This window comes from Esox lucius, chromosome 13, assembly GCF_011004845.1.
Source record: "Esox lucius isolate fEsoLuc1 chromosome 13, fEsoLuc1.pri, whole genome shotgun sequence".
NCBI lineage: Eukaryota > Metazoa > Chordata > Actinopteri > Esociformes > Esocidae > Esox > Esox lucius.
In genome coordinates this window covers 4,126,934-4,148,463 of record NC_047581.1, presented here as the reverse complement: position 1 = coordinate 4,148,463, position 21,530 = coordinate 4,126,934, and the positions used below count along the sequence as shown (strand labels likewise).

Here is a 21,530-nt window from a genome sequence, read left to right as displayed (position 1 = left end):
CACTGCAATATAACATGTGTTATAACAGTGGCTGTTTGTGTGACTGTGTTTGTGTGTGTGTGTTTGTGTAGGAGCTACAGGGGGATGTAAAGGTGCTCTTTGTCCAGAAGGGGGAGCTAGAGGTCCAGCTGGCTGAGAGAAGGGCTAGTGTAGCTGCACTCAAACAGCAGGAAGAAAAGGAAGAGGAGGTCCTACTCAACATCCGCTCCCACATCCACCAGAACAAAGCAGGTAACCAGTCCTAGAATGATTCAAAGCTCTTTGGTGCATTCAGTTTGACTAAACCTTTGCCATTGCCAAAATATTTTTTTACAATCTTGGAACGAACATTGAGGTACTTCCGGCTTGGGAGTGACAAGGTGTGGCTGACAGCATTCCCCAACCCGTCCCATTTTAGAACTCATCGCTTAATACAGCACTGTTTGCATTCATTTGAATGCTCCAGAACATAAACTTACACAAAATGAAGCAACTTTTTTTTTGTCCTACAGTGCTGTTGTATTGACAGTGTAAGAAGGATTCTATGCCTAATTATTAAAGCTGCTTTCATTGATTTGTTAATAAATTAGATAATCTCTGGCAAACATCAGAGGTGAAAAGATATGATGTATTTGTTCAAAGGACCAAATGAAATATCAGAATAACACGAAGCCTTAACAACATAGTCCCACATCTATTTGTGCTCTTTGTTAAAATGTGTGATGGAAAAATGTCACTAAAAGCACATTACAGGCATGCTAAAATCTGGAAGTCCGTCAGGAAAGCCAAAAAGTTATGTACACCGTAAAAACAGCAGCAGAAAGGGCAGGTGCTTTGCAAGAATCAGAAAGTGTGGAGATTGCATAAGATGTAAAGGAATATCAGCTTATGCTGCACTTGTCTATTGCCTGTTACCATTGTCTATTACTACACAGAAAAGTCTTCGGTCAGTGACCGTGTGTTTGTACTTGTGTGATTTCAGAGCAGAAGATTGTTCTGGAGACTTTGCAGCTGGAAAATGAGGAGTTGCAGGACATGAAGCTGCACCACAACCAGGTTCGGGACCTGCTGGGGAGATGTCAAGAGAACGTACTTCAGGTTAGAGGTCACTAACAAATGGCACCCTCTTAGGTAATTAGTGCACAACCTTAGCAAGTAGCTTAGCCATCCGTGTTGACCGTGTGCGTGCGTTTTCCCAGGTGCATGCCGAGCTGCAAGGGCTGCAGCAAGAGGCGGCGTGCCAGAGGTCGGAGGGCGAGCGCCAGAGGAGGTTGTTGGAGCAGGAGCACACCAAGCTGGAGGAGCTGAAAACAGAAACGCGTAAGGTCAGGGAACAGGCAGAGGAAGCCGCCAGAGAAAAAAGCAGGCTGGAGGAGCAGTGCCAGAACCTGGAAGCCAGGCGCACACACGCCGACCAGTGCCTCGAGGCGGCGGAGGAAGGGGTGCGCAGGGCCGAGGTTGAGTTAAAAAGGCTGCAGGCGGAGCTGGGACAGCTGAAACAGGAGCAGAGACTGGCTGTCACACACCGGTAAAAAGAAATCACTACACTGTTCCTAGGCACGTTGTTTTTATGGTGTGTCGGATCCTTAATTATCTAGATGTCTATGCATGATGGCATTTGTATATATGAACCGAAAACCCCTTAATTTTGTTTTATTATAGACTTTTTTTGCCCTCAATCACAATTGCTGTTAGTCACAAAATACCCCATAATGACAAAGTGAAAACATGTTTTTTTTTTATTTCGGCCAATATATTGAAACAAATATGAAACTTTTTTCTTGGTTATGCCTATAACCAGCTTTGGATTTGGGCAGTTTGTTCTATCATTCCTTATACAGCTCTGCAAAAAAATTAAGAGACCACTGCAAATTGAACACTGTTCCTCACTCAAAAGTTTCCTTCTCAAATTTTTTGGAAAGGAAAGAAAAAGGTTCAGTGGTCTCTTAATTTTTTCCAGAGTTGTGCATCCTGTCTAGTTCTGTCAGATTGGATGGGAGTGTCTGTGTACTGTGATGAAAGATTAATCTTTGCCACAGTCTGAGGTCCTGTGCACTCTGTAACAGGTTTACTTCAAGGACCTACATTGTATATGAAAAGTATACACACCCCTGTTAAAATACCAGGTTTTTGTGATGTAAAAGAATGAAACAAAGATAAATCATGACAGAACTTTTTACACTTTTAATGTGACTTATAATGTGAACAATTCAATTGAAAAACAAACTGTTATCTTCGAGGGGGAAAATGAAAAATAAAAACCTTACAATAACCTGGTTGCATAAGTATGCACACCCTCTTATAACTGGGGATGTGGCTGTGTTCAGAATTAACCAATCACATTCAAACTCATGTTAAATAGAAGTCATTACACACCTGCCATCATTTAAAGTGACTCTGATTAATCACAAATAAAGTTCAGCTGTTCTAGTAGGATTTTCCTGACATTTTCTTAGTTGCATCTCAGAGCAAAAGCCATGTCCGCAGAGAGCTTCCAAAGCATCATTGTTGAAAGACATATCAGTCATGAGAAAGGGACAAAATAATTTCTAAAGCATTAGATATAACATAGAACACAGTGAAAACAGTCATCATCAAGTGGAGAACTGCAGGAATTTCTGGCTGTGTGCTACATGTGACAACAATCTCCGGTATTCTTCATATGAATGGGCTGTGGGGTAGGGTGGCAAGACGGAAGCATTTTCTTACAAAGAAAAACATCCAAGCCTGGTTGAAGTTTGCAAAAACAAACATCAAGTCTCCCATAAGCACGTGGGAAAATGTGTTATGGTATGATGAAACCAAGGTTGAACTTTTCTGGAACCGGGGCCTTAGTCAGTGTGGAGGGAATTATGAACAAAACATTCAGGTGTCCGTTAGATATCTGAAGAGGAAGTTCACCTTTCAGCATGAAAACGACCCAAAGCACTCATCCAAATCCACAAAAGCATGGCTTCACCAGAAGAAGATTAACGTTTGGGAATGGACCAGCCAGAGCCCAGACCTGAATCCAATTGAACATCTTTGGGGTGATCTGAAGAGGGCTGCGCACAGGAGATATCCTCGCAATTAGTTTAAGTGTGTGTACACTAATACAACCAGGTTATTGAGTTTTTAATTTTTCACGTTATCGGTCTCATTAAATGTGGAAAAGGTTCTGACATGATTTGTCTTTGTCTCATTCGTTTACATCACAAGAACCTGGCATTTTAACAGGGGTGTGTAGACTTTTTATATCTACTGTAGCTGTATTTTGTTTTGTTCATCCTTCACTTAATTCTGACCAGTGGCCCAGTCCTGTTGAGAAGCATCATCCTTCTAGCATGATGCTCTCTCAACATGCTCCACTGTAGGGATGGTTGGTAACCGTGTAATTAGTTGTAGCTTGTTTTCATCAGACGTAGAGCTTTGCCTTACGGCTTGATAATTAGATTTTGGTCTCATCTCGTCTTCATCCGCTTATCCGGTATCGGGTCGCGGGGGCAGCAGCTCCAGCAGGGGACCCCAAACTTCTCTTTCCTGAGCCACATTTGCCAGCTCTGACTGGGAGATCCCGAGGCGTTCCCAGGCCAGTGTCGAAATATAATCTCTCCTAGTCCTGGGCCTACCCCGAGGTCTCCTCCCAGCTGGACGTGTCTGGAACACCTCCCTAGGGAGACGTCCTTGGGGCATCCTTACCAGATGCCCGAACCACCTCAACTGGCTCCTTTCGACACAAAGGAGCAGCGGCTCTACTCGAGTTCCTCACGGATGGCTGAGCTTCTCACCCTATCCCTAAGGGAGAAGCCAGCCACCCTTCTGAGAAAACCCATTTCAGCCGCTTGTACTCGCGATCTTGTTCTTTCGGTCATGACCCAGCCTTCATGACCATAGGTGAGGGTAGGAAGGCTCAGCTCTCTTTTCGTTACAACGGTGCGGTAAAACGAATGCAATACCGCCCCCCGCTGCTCCGATTCTCCGGCTAATCTCCCACTCCATTGTCCCCTCACTCGCGAACAAGACCCTGAGATATTTGAACTCCTTTACTTGGGGTAACGCCTCATTCCCTACCCGGAGGAGGCACTCCATTGGTTTCCTGCTGAGAACCATGGCCTCAGATTTAGAGGTGCTAATCCTCATCCCAACCGCTTCGCACTCGGCTGCGAACCGGTCCAGTGAGTGCTGAAGGTCACAGACCGATGATGCCATCAGGACCATATCATCCGCAAAAAGCAGCGATGAGATCCCCAGCCCAGGTCTCATCAGACCAAATAATATTTTTCCTCATGTACTAAGAGTTCTTCAGTTCGCAAGTTATTTGCCTTTTACTCAGGAGTGGAGGATGTCTAGTCACCATAAAGTCCTGATTCATGGAGTACAGCAGAGATATTTGTCCATTTGGCAGGTTTTCCAATCTCTGCAGAGAAGCTCTGTCAGAGTGGCACCTGTCATTTCTAAAAACTTGTTTTCTGTTTGTCAGTAATGACGCATTTTGTCTAGATTGATTGCAAAAATATAATTTAGTAAATTATAAATTATGTCTTTAACACAAAAATATTTTCAGAAGGCACTGTGTTTTTGAGTCTATACAGCTCTGGAAAAAATTAAGAGACCATTGCAACTTTTGCAAAACCTCCAGTTTTGAGTGAAGAACAAGAAGCTTTCAATTTGCAGTGGTCTCTTAATTTTAACCCTTCTGTACCTCACTCAAACCTTTCTTTTCAATTTTCTTTTGGAAAGGAAAGAAAAAGGCGCAGTGGTCTCTTAATTTTTTCCGGAGCTGTATTAACTCATTTCTATGTTTATTCACTTTTATAGTAGGAAAAATAAAATAAGTGTAACTTTTTTTTAATGGGACAATATTGACGTTTCTGTTTTTTGTGTTTTATTTTACCAAGAGGGTTGAAAATAATGAATTATATTGACAGTTGTAATTTTATTTAATTTAAGGTAAATATTCTAATTTTAATATATTTGGGGTGAGATTCTGCAGAAATTTTGACAGACAATAATTTGGTGACCTATGGTTGTCCAGCTCTCTTATTTCTGTCTGTTAATCAAAGAATAAAAAATGTCAGGAAAAAAATGTATGACCGTATCCTACAGGGAGACGATGGACCATGAGGAGGCAGCCACACAGCAACAGATTGACCAGCAGACTGAGCTCCTCAGTAGACTGAAAGAGCAGGTGGAAGAGAGGAGACACCAGCTAGAGATGCTGGAGGAGGATATGCAAATGTTGGTCAGGGATCGGGATAGTGAGGAGCAGGAGGCGAGGAAGCAGCTGGAGGAGGATGAACGGAGGGCAGAGCAGTTCAAGGCCAGGCTGGAGGAGCTGCATGCTGACCTTGCAGAGCGGCAGGCACAGCTACAGGTAACAAGCTCCCGGTTATTTATTTAGGATTTGTGTTCCCTTGTAGTGATGCCCAAATGAGGATTCATTAGCGTTATTTTAGCAGTAGGATATTATGCTGGCACTCAGATTTTCTTTATCACAATAAAAGCCATAATTGAAATATATACGTCAATATAGTTAACAATATAGTCTGTAAAAAAGAAAACACACAAACAATATTGAAACGGACATTAAACATAAAACTTACAGACTAGATTGCTAACTACACTCACCTAAAGGATTATTAGGAACACCTGTTACATTTCTCATTAATGCAATTATCTAATCAACCAATCACATGGCAGTTGCTTCAATGCATTTAGGGGTGTGGTCCTGGTCAACACAATCTCCTGTTGGTGCCAGGCGGGCCGGTCTGAGTATTTCACAATCTGCTCAGTTACTGGGATTTTCACGTGCAACCATTTCTAGGGTTTACAAAGAATGGTGTGAAAAGGGAAAAACATCCAGTATGCGGCAGTCCTGTGGGTGAAAATGCCTTGTTGATGCTAGATGTCAGAGGAGAATGGGCCGACTGATTCAAGCTGATAGAAGAGCAACTTTGACTGAAATAACCACTTGTTACAACCGAGGTATGCAGCAAAGCATTTGTGAAGCCACAACACACACAACCTTGAGGCGGATGGGCTACAACAGCAGAAAACCCCACCGGGTACCACTCATCACTACAAATAGGAAAAAGAGGCAACAATTTGCACGAGCTCACCAAAATTGGACAGTTGAAGACCGCAAGAATGTTGCCTGGTCTGATGAGTCTCGATTTCTGTTGAGACATTCAGATGGTAGAGTCAGAATTTGGCGTAAACAGAATGAGAACATGGACCCATCATGCCTTGTTATCACTGTGCAGGCTGGTGGTGGTGGTGTAATGGTGTGGTGGATGTTTTCTTGGCACACTTTAGGCCCCTTAGTCCCAATTGGGCATCGTTTAAATGCCACGGCCTACCTGAGCATTGTTTCTGATCATGTCCATCCCTTTATGACCACCATGTACCCATCCTCTGATGTCTACTTCCAGCAGGATAATGCACCATGTCACAAAGCTCGAATCATTTCAAATTGGTTTCTTGAACATGACAATGAGTTCACCGTACTGAAATGGCCCCCACAGTCATCAGATCTCAACCAAAAAGAGCATTTTTGGGATGTGGTGGAACGGGAGCTTCGTGCCCTGGATGTGCATCCCAAAAATCTCCATCAACTGCAAGATGCTGTCCTATCAATATGGGCCAACATTTCTAAAGAATGCTTTCAGCACCTTGTTGAATCAATGCCACATAGAATTAAGGCAGTTCTGAAGGCGAAAGGGGGTCAAACACAGTATTAGTATGGTGTTCCTAATAATCCTTTAGGTGAGTGTATATTGCCTATATTTCAATGATGGCTTTTGTTTTGAAAAAGAAAATCTGAGTTACTACTGCTAGCATAATATTCTGCTGCTAGAAGAACAGTAATGAAGCCTCATATGGCCATCACTATTCCCTTGCTCTAATCCACACCTCAATCATTAATGAGGAGGATTTTATCCTGATCCAAATCAACATCTAGAGGTAACTTCTCCCTACTCAAAATTACACTATACACTGATGACAACAAGTCTTAGATTGTGTCCTAATTGTTTTGAATGCAGTATTTATGGTTGAGAATGCTTTAGGGCAAGCAGTGCTCTCTGTAGGAAATAGGGTGCCATTGTCTTCCTGAAGTAAAACTGCACTATTGTTTCAAACCTAGACTATCACTCAAGTGCAGAGGGAGAGATATGCCGGGACTGCAGTCATTTCTCTGTGTGTGTCTGTAGTGTGTGCAGGGGCTGCAACGCCAGGCCTCAGAGAAGGAGACAAGTCAGCGGCTCCAAACTCTGAAGACCCAGTGCCAGGCTGAGGAGAGCACTCTGGCCCAGCACACACTCCGACTGGAGCAGGTTACCGCTGCAGACATGGAAACCAGCCGGCTCCACAGGGAAAATGAACAATGTGCCCTTATGCAAGAGCGCATGGCTCAGCTCGGTAAGCCAAATGCTGCTTGGACTGTATACTCATGCTGTATTAAATTTGAAGCCAGTCCGCTTCAAGAAAAAACCTGTGAAAACAGCTGTGCTTATTCTAATGAATGGATTTTCTGTTTTATAGGGGTTGGGATTGTACTTGCTTTTTCATGCAAGTCCAGTCTCTAGGTTTTTAAAGTGGAAATAACAAACTTAATAAGCTTTTTAATCTGGTGTACCTTACAGCTTTGCATTTCCTGTTGTGAAGGACAATTCCAATGTGGGACAATTCATTAAGATATGATGTTTTTATCGCTTTCCTTCACTTTATTCTCTCTTCCTTGTTCACGACCATGATAACACCCCTCAACTCGGATAAAATAATATAGAATTTATTTTAAATATATTTGGCTGCACTTGATCAACATTTGCCTGTGGGGGATCATTAATGTAGTACTACCTGTTTTATAGTAAACTGAAAAAAGACGATAACATAGCCTACTGGGTCATTGGGATGTTTCAATCATCTTTTTCAGCTCAGGATTCAATCTGGCAACTGTTTGGTTACTGGTCATATACTATAATCTTGAGACTGACTTCTGCCTTGGATTAAAAAATATTAAATTGATTTTATGTACAGCTCCAAAAAAAATTAAGAGACCACTGCACCTTTTCTTTCCTTTCCAAAAAGGTTGAAAAGGAAGGTTTTTGAGTGATGAACAGGAGGGTTAAAATTAAGGGACCACTGCAAATTGAACACTTCTGTTCCTCACTCAAAACTTTCATTTTCAGCTTTTTGGAAAGGAAAGAAAAGGGTTCAGTGGTCTCTTAATTTTTTCCGGAGCTGTATTTGGCTGTACTTGATTAACCTATACCTTTGGGGAATCATTAATACCCCAAAGTGAAAACCCAGCTGTTCCCTCCAGACAAGCTCATGAAATGCTCTAAAGAGGTTGATAGAAAACCAATCCTGAACCAGGTTTTGATTACAAAACAAACTTTTGCTCCTGTCACAAACTACTGACCATGGTCTTTTCTAGACAAAAACCTATTGGTAACTCTTAGGTCTGTCTGGTCTGTCCATTGTTCCTGACTGTCTGGGTTTGTGTGGAAATGTGAGTTTAGGGCAGGAGCTGTGTGAGAGGGATACAAGGCTGAAAAAGCGGGCGGAGGAGCTGCGGACATTGCAGCAGGAGCTGCAGGAGGAGAGAAGTGCCCAGGGCAGGCTGCAGGTTCAGAGCCGCGAACACGCCCACAGAGACAAGCTTTATGAGGCGGAACAGGTGGGTCGGGTGGCTGCGTTTTCACCTTGCACAGAACCCAGTTGATCTATGTACTTTAACCTGCCATACTATTGGAAGTTGTCATTGCAACAGTTGACTAAGATAGAACCTACAAGAAATGTAGTTTTGGTTCCCTTTGTTTGGACAAAACACTGTTCACATTCTTCAAAATTTGGCAGGGGTGCTGCATTTGGTACTTTCTTTGGCTTAGACTTTCCCTGGTGCAGACTTCTGTAATCTGTGAGCATGTACACATATTTCCCTGGAAACATATTTTACCAAACATAATTGTGTCTAAGTTGTGTATGTGACTTCCACTTAAGGTGAAGTTTCATTTTGTCATATCTAGGGCTTGGTGATTGGATGACATAATCGTCAGTCAATGATATCACAATGTCAAAAATATGTTTTTCTATATTGTGTAACTTTACTTAACTGTATGTTGCAGTGATCAACAAACATGGGAACATGCCAAATGGTCGAGCCCGTTCACTTATTTCCATAGGCCATAGGCCATAGTTTTCTTGGTCAACAACATACTGGTAGTTAGGCTCTTAATCTAATGCAGGACAACAATAAAGACTGTTATGAGAGTTGAGCAGAGAGCAGCAATCAGGGAAAATGTGTAATTGGGTATAAGGTTTTTCTCTCTCCCCTATCATGAAATCTATTGGCCTAATGGAGTTCTATTTTATTTATTGCTGAAGTGTTCATAATGTTCTTGGAATTGCACTAGGCGCATGCAATTTTACCTTCCACACAAACAACTTTATTTACAAGGACTAAAAGATGCATTTATAATAAATGCAGCAAGTTATATCATACAAATGCTGGTTATTTGTCCATACGAAAGCCTATTGAACTAACACAAAATGAAATTATTACATTGTTATTCATTTTCTGTAAAGCTTGAAAACAAATGTTCTTGCTTTTTCTGCAACTGACTTTGTTGAGATTTACTGGCTCACCTATATCGTATAGCCTGAACTGCCAAACAGTGGATATTTAAAGTTTGTAGCTTTTTTAAGTTAACAAATGTGTTTATACGTTGTGTCATTTCCTCTAATTTACCACTCCATAGGCACAGATCACATGCTCCGTCCATGATATAAAAATGGCAACTTTCTAGGGCAACTTTGTCATTTCTGTGAAAAGCCTGCTGAAATCGAATTAAGCATTTTTACCTTAAATGGTTTGCGTGATTAGGAGCCGGTCAGGCTGCAGAGAGAGCTGCTGATTGCCGAGCAGGCTGCACAGGAATACCACCAGAAGGCCAAAGGTCTGCAGAAGGAGCTGAACACTGTGTCCAAGGAGCTGGAGGGCCTTAAAGACGCGGTACTGTCTCTGAATTAGACCTTTGACTTTCCATTACCGATTTGGGACAATAAAAAGAAACTGAATTTTCTATTAATTTATTATATTGCACTTTAGACTTCATTCAAATTATATTTGTAATTATTTTGAGTCCTCTGTCTTAATCCATTATGCATTTCAGGAGTCATGTTCTTACAGCACTCGGTACAGAGTGTGATGATACCATCTGCTGTGTCCCTCAGCTGCGCAGTCGGGAGGAGGGTGAGCGCCGTTTGAGGGAGATTAGGGAAGCCATGCGCGACCTGAAGACCGACATCAAGGCTGAGCTGTCCCTCATCCGTGACCCGGACCCCAATTCCTCAGACGCCAACGACCACAAAGAGAACTACCTCCGCTACTCAGCCCCATCCGTGCCTAGGCCAGCCTACAATCCTACCGTAATGCCTCGACCTCGACCACCTTTCTCTTGATCTAGTTTGCGGTGCAGGACCAGACACGTCTGTTTTTATCCAGTGTGCCAGTTGTTCTGCTTTTTAAGCCTACGTGAAGCTCCCAAAATTGGCCGACCATGACAATCAATGTACAACACATGCCACATGTGGTCAACTACATAACTACATGTCACCGTGGTTTTCTTTGGAATAGTGCAGTCGCTCCACTGTGAGACGAGCAGGGTTCATGTTACCTTGACAAATCTCAGTTTGGATGTTTGATTACAATAAGCCTAGGAAATGTTAGTTAAGCTGAGGCGAGTCTGATCATTTGTCCAGTGTGCTCATTCGCAGGACCGATCAGAACTTTTCCCTATACTGTTATATATAGCTGTAAAATAGAGACCTTGTTTGCAGTCTTGAGGACATAAATTGTAGCTTGAGTTAGGTGGTGGAAATGGTGGATTAATTTATTTACACTGTGCAATTTATTATGATATATAGTCTACAATTATGTTTATATAAAGTGTACAAAGATCTGTGGACTTCTAACTGTAAGTATAATTAGTCCAGTCGTCCATAAAAAATGCCTCTCTAAATTACTGTAGTTCGTAACTTATTCATATCAGACACAGGTGGATGCAACCTAAAATAAAAAAAATAGTAATGCTTTGTTCTCACGGCTGAGCCCCAAATGTCCTGTGAGTGAGTGACCCCACTCTGGCCATAGGTCCCGTTTGTGTTGTATATGCGTTAGACAGCAGTGTAAGAATCCCTCTGAAGAGATGAGCGGCCATGTTTTTCTGTATCTTTCTTCAGGATGAGCAGTGGAGGGTAGAGGGTCTGAGGTTTAGGCTTCGCCAGCAGGAGAACCAACTGAAGGTACTGGTTTCAGTTGCACAGGTTATGTTACCCCAACTTCTAATTACAATCCTGTCTGCTCTTATTGGACCAAAGTTGAACTTTTCAGATTACAAAGTGTCTCATCAGAAATGCACATTTTCACTTTTTTGATGGGGACATTTTGTAGATAAACCTCTAAGAAAACCAAAAAATGGTCCAAACTTAATGTTTCTGCCAAAATCTCATAACCTTGACATTTAGTTGACATTAGCGTGACTAAAATCATGGAGGCCAAAGGGGAAGAAATATGAGTTTGCATCGGACCATAAAGACCTGATTCATGCAGTCTCCACTAAACAGTTGATGTTGAGATCCTCTGCAGCAGAGGTAATTCTGGGTCTTCCTTTCCTGTTGCATCCTCATTAGAGCTATCAGAGCACCTGCATTTGAAAATACAAAGTTCTTGAAAATGTCCACATTGACTGACCTTCATGTCTTAGTAATGATGGACGGTAGTTTCTACTTGCCATAATATGGACTACTGCACTGCGTGCACAATTATTAGGCAAATTGTATTCCTCAAGATTTATTTTATTGTTGAACAAACACAACGCTCTCAGTCAATCCAAAATATAATTGAACCTCAATCTCAGAAATAACCTCAAAAATAATTTCTCCAACTCACTTGTTTTTTCTAAATTTTTAGAGTAAGTGCAACAAATAAGTAACACAAAATGAAAATTAAATAACATTTCTGGCCTTTCAAAAATATTCAGTGACCAATATAGCCTCCCTTCTTTCAATAACGTCCATGAAACTAGCGCTTCCTCCATCACTGAACTGGTTTTGCGCCTTCACCTTTGCGCGCATGAGGATCACACACACACAACTTAGGTGCGCAATTCATCTTTTGGTTCAAATAACAAGGTTTTTATAACATAAAATAATACATTCAAATATACAACTTGTCATAATTATTTATTACTTTTTCAATTTAAGTAATCCAAAAGTAATCATAAGTGTTTTCATTGTCGGTTACGTAATGGATTATAGTTACTGTTTTTTTGTTAATGTTGCATGTAATGGATTACTTGTATTGAGGTAGTTGGACTTGTAATCCGTTACTCCCCAACTCTGCATGTACCACTGCTTGAAGAAAGTATCTTCCAGAACCTGGCAGTAGGTATGGGAGTTTCAGTCCATTTTCAACCCGAAAAGGTCCAACTACTTCATCCTTAATGATAGCAGCCCATACCAGTACCCCTCCTCCACCTTGCTGGCACCTGGCTCAAAGTGGTGTCCTGTGTCCATTAGTGATCCAGCCACAGGCCCATACATCTGGTCAATCAAGAGTCACTCTCATTTCATCTGTCCATAAAACCATAAAATCAGCTTCAGCTTGTGAATCTTATTCAGTGGTGGTCTTCTTTCCGCCATCATGTCTCTGAGCACTTGACACCTTGTACTTCTGGACACTCCAGGTAGGTTGCAGTTCTGGAATATGGTGGCACTGGAGGATGATGGGTTCCTGGTAGCTTCACATGTAATTCTTCTCAAGTCTTTTGTAGTTCATTTGCATGTTTTCTTCTCCATGCATTTTTTGCATCCGGTTGACTATTCACCACAAAACCATTGATTGTCCAATGGATTGCATCCATCTGAAAGGCATTTTACAATTTATTACTTTTCAGTGTCAGTTAAATCTCTTTTTTGGCCCATTTTACCTGAGGTTATGAAGCTGCCTAAGAATTGATATAAGGTGTTATTTACTGTTGCCAAACCCTCCCTCATTACACAAATGCATATCACCTGAAAATGATTCAATACAGTGAGCCTTCAAGTTTATATGGTTTGGAGTTGGAAAATGTGCATAGAAATAATAATATGATCAGAATATTCACTTGCCTAATAATTGTGCACGCAGTGTATAGTGCAGACATGATGACGGTCTTCTGTATTCCAACCCTACCTTGTCAGCCTCTGTAACCACGCTAACGCATTAAGAAGGAAAGAAGTTCCACAAATGAACCTTTTAACAAGGCACTCCCGTTACCTGAAAAGCATTCCAGGTGAAGATTGTTGGAAGTAGTGTGCAAAGCTGTCATCAAGGAAAAGGATGGCTGACTTTGAAGAATGTAGAATATAAATATATTTTGATTTGTTTAACACTTTTCTGGTTGCTACATGATTCCAAATGTGTTATTTCATAGTTGCAGACACTGGTGGATTTAGAGGTTATAATGAGACAGAAGGTCAGTGATTGCACTTCATGCCCCTCTTGCCCCTTCTAGCGCTGATCTTGCATACAGCTCAGTCAAATGAACGAACTACTTCTAGGTTGTGTGGTTTGGACTTACCATGCTATCTTAAAACAAATGCACCAACTGTAAGTTGTTCTCGGTAACAACATCTGCTTAATGACTAAAGCATGAAATGTCTTCTTCGCCAGGCCCAGCTGCGTAGACGGATGCGGTCTCAGGAAGAGTTTCTGAGCCATCGCTGGCAACAAACTGAAGGGAGCCTGCAGGGGCTGCGCAGGCAGGTGGACAAGTTGGACCAACTGTTGGGCAACTCCCTTCTTCCAGCTCTGCCGAACCAACCCCCTCTTAAAAAGGCTATGTGTGAGCAAAGAGACAAAATCTCTGTCCAATAAAGTATTTAGCTTTCAGTAATGGATGTGATTTGCCATTTAACTGGGTCAGTCCAGGATTTGGGAAGATGGGAAGCTAATCCTAGATTTACCTAGGAGAAACTTCACGCCAGGAGCATAAACATTGATCTGACTTTCATGTGTTGTTCATGCCTGAAAATGCTGCCATCACAGTAATATTTACTGTTGATGTTGAAATGTTATCTTCTGCAAAATATAAGGAAAAGTTATCAATGAAATGTGCAATTGGGCTGTCAAAATAGCAAAATATAGAAATGTATTTATAATAATATTAAGTGTCAATATGTTACTTAAGTACTGTATGCGTATAACATGGTGTCCACTACCTCAACTATACATACTGGTATATTCTAACTTTTACCAATGGCTCATATTTATTTTTGTCCTACCAGCCAAAAGTGTGAAAATAAACTCCCAAACAAGAGATTAATGTACTGCCATTGTTGGGGGGAGTGTGTGAGTCCATAATGGAGTGCATCAGCAGTCTGCAATCTGCTTGAGCTTACACTTTGGGTTTCTACATTTAGGCCTACATACAGTTGCTATGTGCAATAGCACATCTTGAAATGTGCACTCAACTAATAAAATTTAGCTTATGTACTATGAAATAAATATTTTTTGATATTGTTTGTGTCAGTCACACACCAACATTTTGATTTTATCTATTGGAATTACTGTACTACTGAAACAGATGTGCTTCTTCAAGGCTCGTCCAATATCGGTTACTTCCAGCCAATCACTGTGGATTACTTATTTTGTTGCTAACTAGTTGTTATACTTGTCATTACTGCCATCTGTCAATGGTTTTAATACCTGATGCTAACAAGCTCTAATAGGCCTTCTACTCCCTGGAATAGATTTTCTCAAGGACTGTTTTCTAACTGCAGGTTTCTAACTAATGTTAGGATTGGAGACCCCGGCAACCATTGCAGCTACAATTCAAGGTCAAAGAAAATGAAGGGCCAAAACTTCTCTGTATATACTTTATTTACAAATATTACGATAAACTGCATTATGGTCTTAAAATGAGAAGTACAGCTGACAGTCATCACAGATATAAATAAGACAAATGTGCATGTGGTTACATTTTTTTTACAGAAATAAAAAGGTTGCAGAAAATGTGAACCAAGCATATATTAAAGAGTTTAATTTGCTCAGTTTCCCTTATTCAATCTTGTTGAGAGCAGGATTAGTGAGGTTGAACATTCAAAGACCAATGGGTTGAACTTCTACCATAAAGTAACAAAGAGGAAAAGTCTTGTTAACTAGCTGGGCGTGGAAAAGTGCAACATGTGGTTAAATATGTAACCACAATGGTCTAATAAGCCAGTTTCACATGTTAGTTGGTACTAGGAAACAGACATTTTCTGCCTGCCAATTCATTGAATGCAGAATGTGATTAAGAAAAAACAGAGCCATCTGGTACAACATTAACAGGTTTAGCAAATTTCATAGTTCCAACTAGCATGTGAACACAGCATAACACTAAAAGTAAACAGCCACATTTTGCCTTAAATGCAGAGCTGCTGTCAGACTGAGGTCAAATGAGGGAAAGCTGTCTATACGTTAGATATGACCAGAGTTGTTTACATACATATTTTAACATGGTTAATGTGGTCCTCAAAAGCCAGAATTGTTACAGAAAATGTTTACTTTATTCTGATCGGGTGTAATAGTCAGGATCATCAGTGCTTATATTCACAATAATAAAGAATCAACAATGGCTATGAAAATGTATTCAATAATGTCTGTACATTATGGGATATACATTTTTACTTTAAGCCATACATTTTACACTATTCCTCCAAAATACTTACATAACAGAAATGGTAAATCAACCTCTCAGTAATTAAATTCCAACACAAGACATTTTGACCAGAGCCCATATTATGAATCAAGCCTCCCAAGTAGAATCAGTTTTCCCATCAAGATAAGACTACGTGGATGAGGGTCCTAATTCTAGATCAGTACTCCTACTCTAATGCTTTGTGAATACTGGAGACTTCTTGCAATGGAGAAAAAAGAGCAACATCTGATAAGATCAATTTAAATCCTTTTTAGCAAATGACAGACGTCAGTTTCGGGAAAAGCACCAAAATGTATCAGCCACAACCTCTTCATGCCACCAACATTGAGTAAAGGCGCAATTGACCAGTGTTTACAGTGCATCAAGCTTCAAGAAATTGCATTAGTTATACCTTTCATGCCAATTTTCACCACCATTTCCGTTTTGACTATAGACCCTGAATTACAACTACAGATTGAGCAGTCCGTAAGAATCACCGTTACAGATATCTTCAACTAAGAAATCACAATTTCACCCCTACCCCATTCATCTTGACATCATGACAGTGTCTCAGGAAATGTTTTTTAAAAAAGAAAGAAAGATTAGTAACAAAACCTGGGAAACAATCTTACTAAGGAATGCAAAAAGTGCGTTTGCTCCAATGTATTGTGGTCAAAGTGTTGAAAAACGGGTGTATTCATTAGCGCTGACCGTAAGAAAACTAAGCATTCAAAAATCTTTTGAAACAGAAATTAGCCTTTCTTATTGGATAATTATTAGGTAAAATTGGTCCCTCCTCTTTTCAGCTGTTTGTTTCCAGTTAGTTCCTATTGAACACATCCTGCTAAGACATGAAGGGAATAGGACTTGCTATAGGTGATTAAGACAACACTGCACTGCATGGCTCAGACAGAGCAGAGCTCCTGAAGAACCTATTACAAGAAAATTAATTTAGTATTAAGAAAAAACAAAACCAGCCAAACACTTACTACTTCAAACAGATGCCTAGAAGTACAGAGACCAATTAAAGTAATCAGACAGAGGCTATCAAATATCAAAAGATTGAAGAAGTGTATAGAAGGTAGTTGAATTTACAGAAAGGTGACCTACATTAATCTACATAACAAGTTAACACTAAATAAGGCAAAAACTAAAATCACAGATTGTGGTGTCAGAGAATTGGGGTATCATGGGTTGCGTCACAGATTCCAGCCTATTTACAATACGTACGGTGCACTATATTTCACCAGAGGTCAAAAAATAGTGCACTAATGTCCAGATGAGATCATTTTGGACGCAACCAGGGCCATGAAGTGCCTGAGATGACAACGCAAGGGAACGAGGATGTGTAGCAGAACCATGTTGCTACCTCGGTTCACCGGCGTCTAAGCAAAAGGACCTTCTAAAGTGCCTCAGGGCAAGGGACATGAGATCCTTCTGATATAAAACCACAGGGTGCAAATGGGAAAATACTCCACAGCTACCAGAGATCCACATGACATGCTTCCGTCAGAGTCACAGCTGAAACGGGCAACCATGACAGCTCACTGACCAAACCCAACAGCTGGGTGTATTTATTAATGCAGACAAAACTAATTTCCTTATGGACAATTTCAGGTCCCTCCCCAGTTTAGTCCTGTTAGCTTCCTGGTGAACACACCCTTGCTAAAGCTTCATCTCCATTGAAAAGGCCTGCAACTCAACATGACAAAAAGTGCAAAAATTTCTCCTGGACTTCACCCGAGTGTTCTGCTTAACTTTCAGAATCGTACACGTCCGATTTCTTTCATTGAGGCCACTAAGAAAATTGCCAATTTGTTCTGTCACAAAATGGTAACAATTATAGAAATGTTAATTAAATGCAACATATTCCAACATTAATTTAATTGTTTGAATCGTTCAGAAGACAATTAAATATATGGATAATGGTTACACGTTGTCTGGGGAAACATGGAGCCATTATCTCTGATATCTGTGCCTGTTTGCAGAGTATTTTGTAGCAGCTCATTTCATAGAATGTGTCAATTTAATAATTTAATTTGAATTAAAACAGGACTACTTTTAAAAATGCTACATGAGTGATGACCCATTTCATGTAGTTATGCACATCGTGGTTTTCTCAGTGAACTGAGAAAAAGAAAAAAAAAAGATTAGTAGAGAAGCCATCCAGCCACCAGTGACTATTTCCATGTTGCTAAGTTCTAATCATAATTTGTGTACCTAACCAGCCTTGCTCATTTTAAACTTGCTGGGTGGTCCACTGGCGGTTATAGGTCATTGAGCTATGCAGTGTAGCCTTGTGACCTGTAGAGAGGGAGACAGAGATAAGAAAACAGAAAAGAGATGACAGGGGAGGATCAGGGTGAATGACAAGGGGTGGCATCAATCCCATCCCTGGCTCAGAGCCTGCTGGGACCCTGACTGACAAGACAAGGCCTTGGTGCAAAGTGGAGGCAAGTAGGCTCTTGGGTCGAGGAGGGAGGCTTTGGCACAGGGAGCAGGGTGGGGGCAGGGTCATTAGCAGCTGCAGCCTTCCTTCTGGGGCTGGGGTTCACTGGTCAACCGGCCACCCTGTGGGGCAGAGGGCTTATGCTGGACACCAGACTCTGCAGCATTCAGGTCCAGGCTGCCATCCTGAATGTTTTGGTAAATCTTCTTGGCAGCTTCCAGGAAGGCGTCCTCCACATTCTCGCCCCTGTGTTAAAAAAAAAAAAAAAACATTGCAGTCCCACCCAACTTCAATATAATCTTAGATAAGAGAAACATTTCAGCTTGTTAACTTACGTCTTTGCACTAGCCTCTAGGAACAATAGACCTGCAGAAAGGAAAAACATGGACTTAGGTTGAGAAGAACATCCGTTTGTGTGTAGGGTGGTTCGAATCCAGCCCACTGCCATTTCAGAATAAACTCTCCACAATTACTGCCTTATAAAGCACTAAAATGCTCAAACTCTTTTTTGGGGTGTGGGGGGGGGGGGGGGGGGGGTGTCTAGGAAAGTCATCGATCAACTGTTGTGATTTAACATTACCTACGAGACAGAGCAATCAGTTGGGGTAGGCAAAGCCTTACCGTTCTCCTCAGCAAATTGCTTGGCCTCCTCGTAGGTCACATCTCTCTGGGCCTCCAGGTCCGCCTTGTTACCAATCAAGATGATCACCTGAGGAGAAAGCAACACAGACCAGGGTTTGTCATGGCATCATGCACACACTACTGTCTCGGAAAAGATTCCGCCGCCCGGTTAGGATTCTCCAATTTCCACATTGCTCACTCACTGTATTTGGGTTGGTGAGGTTTCTAGCGTCAGTCAGCCAGCTGCTCAGGTGATTGTATGTGCTTCTCCTACAGGATAAGACACTTGTAAGCATAACAGTAAAGGGCATTATAGATTAAAATATACAAAGCCAAGAAACCAAATGTATTGCGGATACAAGACAAATGGCATTCAATGGGGTTGCATATTACCTCTCAACATTTGAATGCTGGCCAATTTAAGGGCGGGTTTCACTGGTCTTAATTAAGCCTAATCCTAGATTTAAAAAGACATCCTCCATTGAGCATGCTTTGTAGTCCAGGACTAGGCTTAATCTGTGACTTTGGAAACAGGACCTCTTAGTACAGACTGCCAGGTTAATACTCAATTTGATTGTTGTTACGAGTATGGCCCAATTGAGGACATACCTGGTGATGTCATAGACCATGAGTGCCCCAGCGGCGCCCCTATAGTAGCTGCGCGTGACGGCCCTGAAGCGCTCCTGTCCCGCTGTGTCCCAGATCTGCAGCTTGACTTTCTGCCCGCTCACCTCAATAATCCTTGTGCCAAACTCAACTCCAATAGTGTGAGGGCAGTCAGCCATAACTGTTGGAAAATAGATAGGCCCTATTAGGTTTACCAAAAGTATCAATTGAAGAGAATAACTTTGAAAGTTTTGTTAACAGGATTGTGCTCACTAGGAACAAAACGATAGCTACTTAACCTGTCAGATAATAAATCCTTGGTTAAGTTGCATATTGTTTACCATTGAAAAAGTTTCTGCTGCAGTTCACATTAAAGAAGACATCTCAATTATTGTATGTAAGCGTGAAAGGAAAATAAACTTTGTAAACATGCTGTCGAACCCTTAGGCCACATTTTAGACCATACTCACACTTCTTTTCTGTGAACTGGTGAAGCAGGCATGATTTTCCTACACCCATATCTCCTGTAGTGAAAGAAAACAGCTAGTGAAATTAAAGCAATATGCATTGCTTACAATTACTTCAAATTGCATATGAAACAGTGATAAAAGTATGGTACCAGGAGTAAATATATTAAAGATGATGGATAAAGTTGGCCAAATGTAGATATTACAAGGACTACACTCAATAATAAAATGAAAACTAAGAATCTGATAAATGGCTGATATCTTACCGATAATAATGTATTTAAAGATGTAGGAGTAGTTGTATGGAGCAGTAGTCATTTTGGCTGCAGAATAAAAAAGACGAGAGTCAAATAATTGACATTAACGTTCTAGCGAGTTAGCCACCAATAAGTCAGCTAAAAACAACTTAGCTGTATACTTTACAGCAATACAGCCAGTAGCCCAAAACATCAGACATCGTGCAAAATGACAAACTTAAAAAAAAAACTTATAAAAATAAGAAAAAGACAAACTATACAGTACGGGTACAGTATTTAACGTTAAGGATGCTGATAAGTGCGTTACATTTTGTCTTAATAACATAGTGTTAGCTAGCGCTAGCCCTAGCCTACGACATGGTAAACATGTACTGTATCTATTTACAGTATCCTAGCCGTATAGTGGAGGGAACGGGCTAACGTTGAAGTAGGCCTTCTCAAAATAAATTCGGTACTAGCTCGCTTCAGTGGTATGTTTACAGCGGAACAAATAGGAGAAATGTGTAAAACAGTAGGTTACCAGTAAAGTTGACGGCATGGGGGGAAAAAATCTAATTATCTAGGTTTCACGACTGTATATGGCAACTGTAACACTGACAACGGGACTCTTGCATTGGCTAACAATTCACAAGCTAGCTAGCTCATGCATTACCTAGCCAGCCTAACTAGCTACCTGATGTAAACGTTAGCTAGCTCCTTGGAGACGATGTTGAAGACTTATGGTGCGCATTTAGCTAACTAAAGGCCACGCTGAGCAGTACAAAACTAATTCTCCACTTGCAGAGAAACAATATAGAAGTTACATGTGATTGTTTTACCTTGTGGTCGATTACTTCTAGCTACTGTACCTAAACCGGCAATTTGACTAGTCGGTCCTTTACAGAGTCAGACGCTTTCACTATTCTTCCTCATCAATAACAAAAGCTAGAGCGACCAGCTTAATTTATGAACTGCCACCTACTGACCGGAGTGCATTCTGCAGCTAATGCTGCACTAATATGGCATTAGTCGTTGAGTATCGTGACAAACCTACGCGAATTTGGCCCCCCATCCAACGCAAAAAATCGGGAAAATGGGCTCCGTTTGTGCCGTAAATGAATCATTTAAAGAACATGTTATATTCTGAAGTCACTCAGCCCCTAACATGCCAAATTCCAAATTCACCCAAAATAGTCTTGTTTGTTTGTGATCCATTTGTGCCATTTCATGTTTTTTTTCTGCTGCAGCTGTGTTTTATCCTAGACATTTAATTATTGGCGATGGCATCACCAGTCCCCCAACAAGCTCAAAATGTACTCAAAATAGGCTCAATCATTTGTGCTCCCCATAGTTTCATTCCCAGATGACACACATGTCTTGACGATGTCGCTATCGACAAGATATTTTTGCTACAAAACAATTCTCAAAGAACAAAAGGTAAGTACTGTTGAAGTCTAACACTTCCCCG

General features: G+C 41.0%; 2 protein-coding genes across 10 annotated transcripts in view; one reads left to right on the top strand and one right to left on the bottom strand.

Annotated features, from left to right (window-relative positions):
• Positions 1–14,321, top strand: part of cntrl (centriolin) — a 57,606-nt gene extending 43,285 nt beyond the window's left edge. For 7 of the 9 annotated variants that reach the window (XM_034296580.1, XM_034296579.1, XM_020052593.2 and 4 more), the window contains 10 exons: positions 72–231; positions 962–1,077; positions 1,179–1,507; positions 5,065–5,332; positions 7,170–7,377; positions 8,481–8,638; positions 9,845–9,973; positions 10,195–10,389; positions 11,203–11,265; positions 13,676–14,321. In XM_034296580.1, coding sequence (XP_034152471.1) covers positions 72–231; positions 962–1,077; positions 1,179–1,507; positions 5,065–5,332; positions 7,170–7,377; positions 8,481–8,638; positions 9,845–9,973; positions 10,195–10,389; positions 11,203–11,265; positions 13,676–13,879 — 1,830 coding nt within the window. In that variant the 3' untranslated portion in view covers positions 13,880–14,321. The remainder of the gene's footprint in view (positions 1–71; positions 232–961; positions 1,078–1,178; positions 1,508–5,064; positions 5,333–7,169; positions 7,378–8,480; positions 8,639–9,844; positions 9,974–10,194; positions 10,390–11,202; positions 11,266–13,675) is intronic. The other 2 variants (XM_034296581.1, XM_034296582.1) reach the window with 2 other exon arrangements.
• Positions 14,322–14,866: 545 nt separating this feature from the next.
• Positions 14,867–21,000, bottom strand: rab14 (RAB14, member RAS oncogene family). Its single transcript, XM_010900090.4, has 8 exons — positions 20,902–21,000; positions 20,093–20,149; positions 19,830–19,883; positions 19,363–19,540; positions 18,957–19,023; positions 18,754–18,841; positions 18,468–18,498; positions 14,867–18,378 (listed from the first exon to the last, which is right to left on the bottom strand). Exons 2-8 carry the CDS (start codon positions 20,142–20,144, stop codon positions 18,201–18,203), a joined length of 648 nt encoding a protein of 215 aa, XP_010898392.1. The 5' UTR covers positions 20,145–20,149; positions 20,902–21,000; the 3' UTR covers positions 14,867–18,200.
• Between the last annotated feature and the right edge of the window lie 530 nt (positions 21,001–21,530).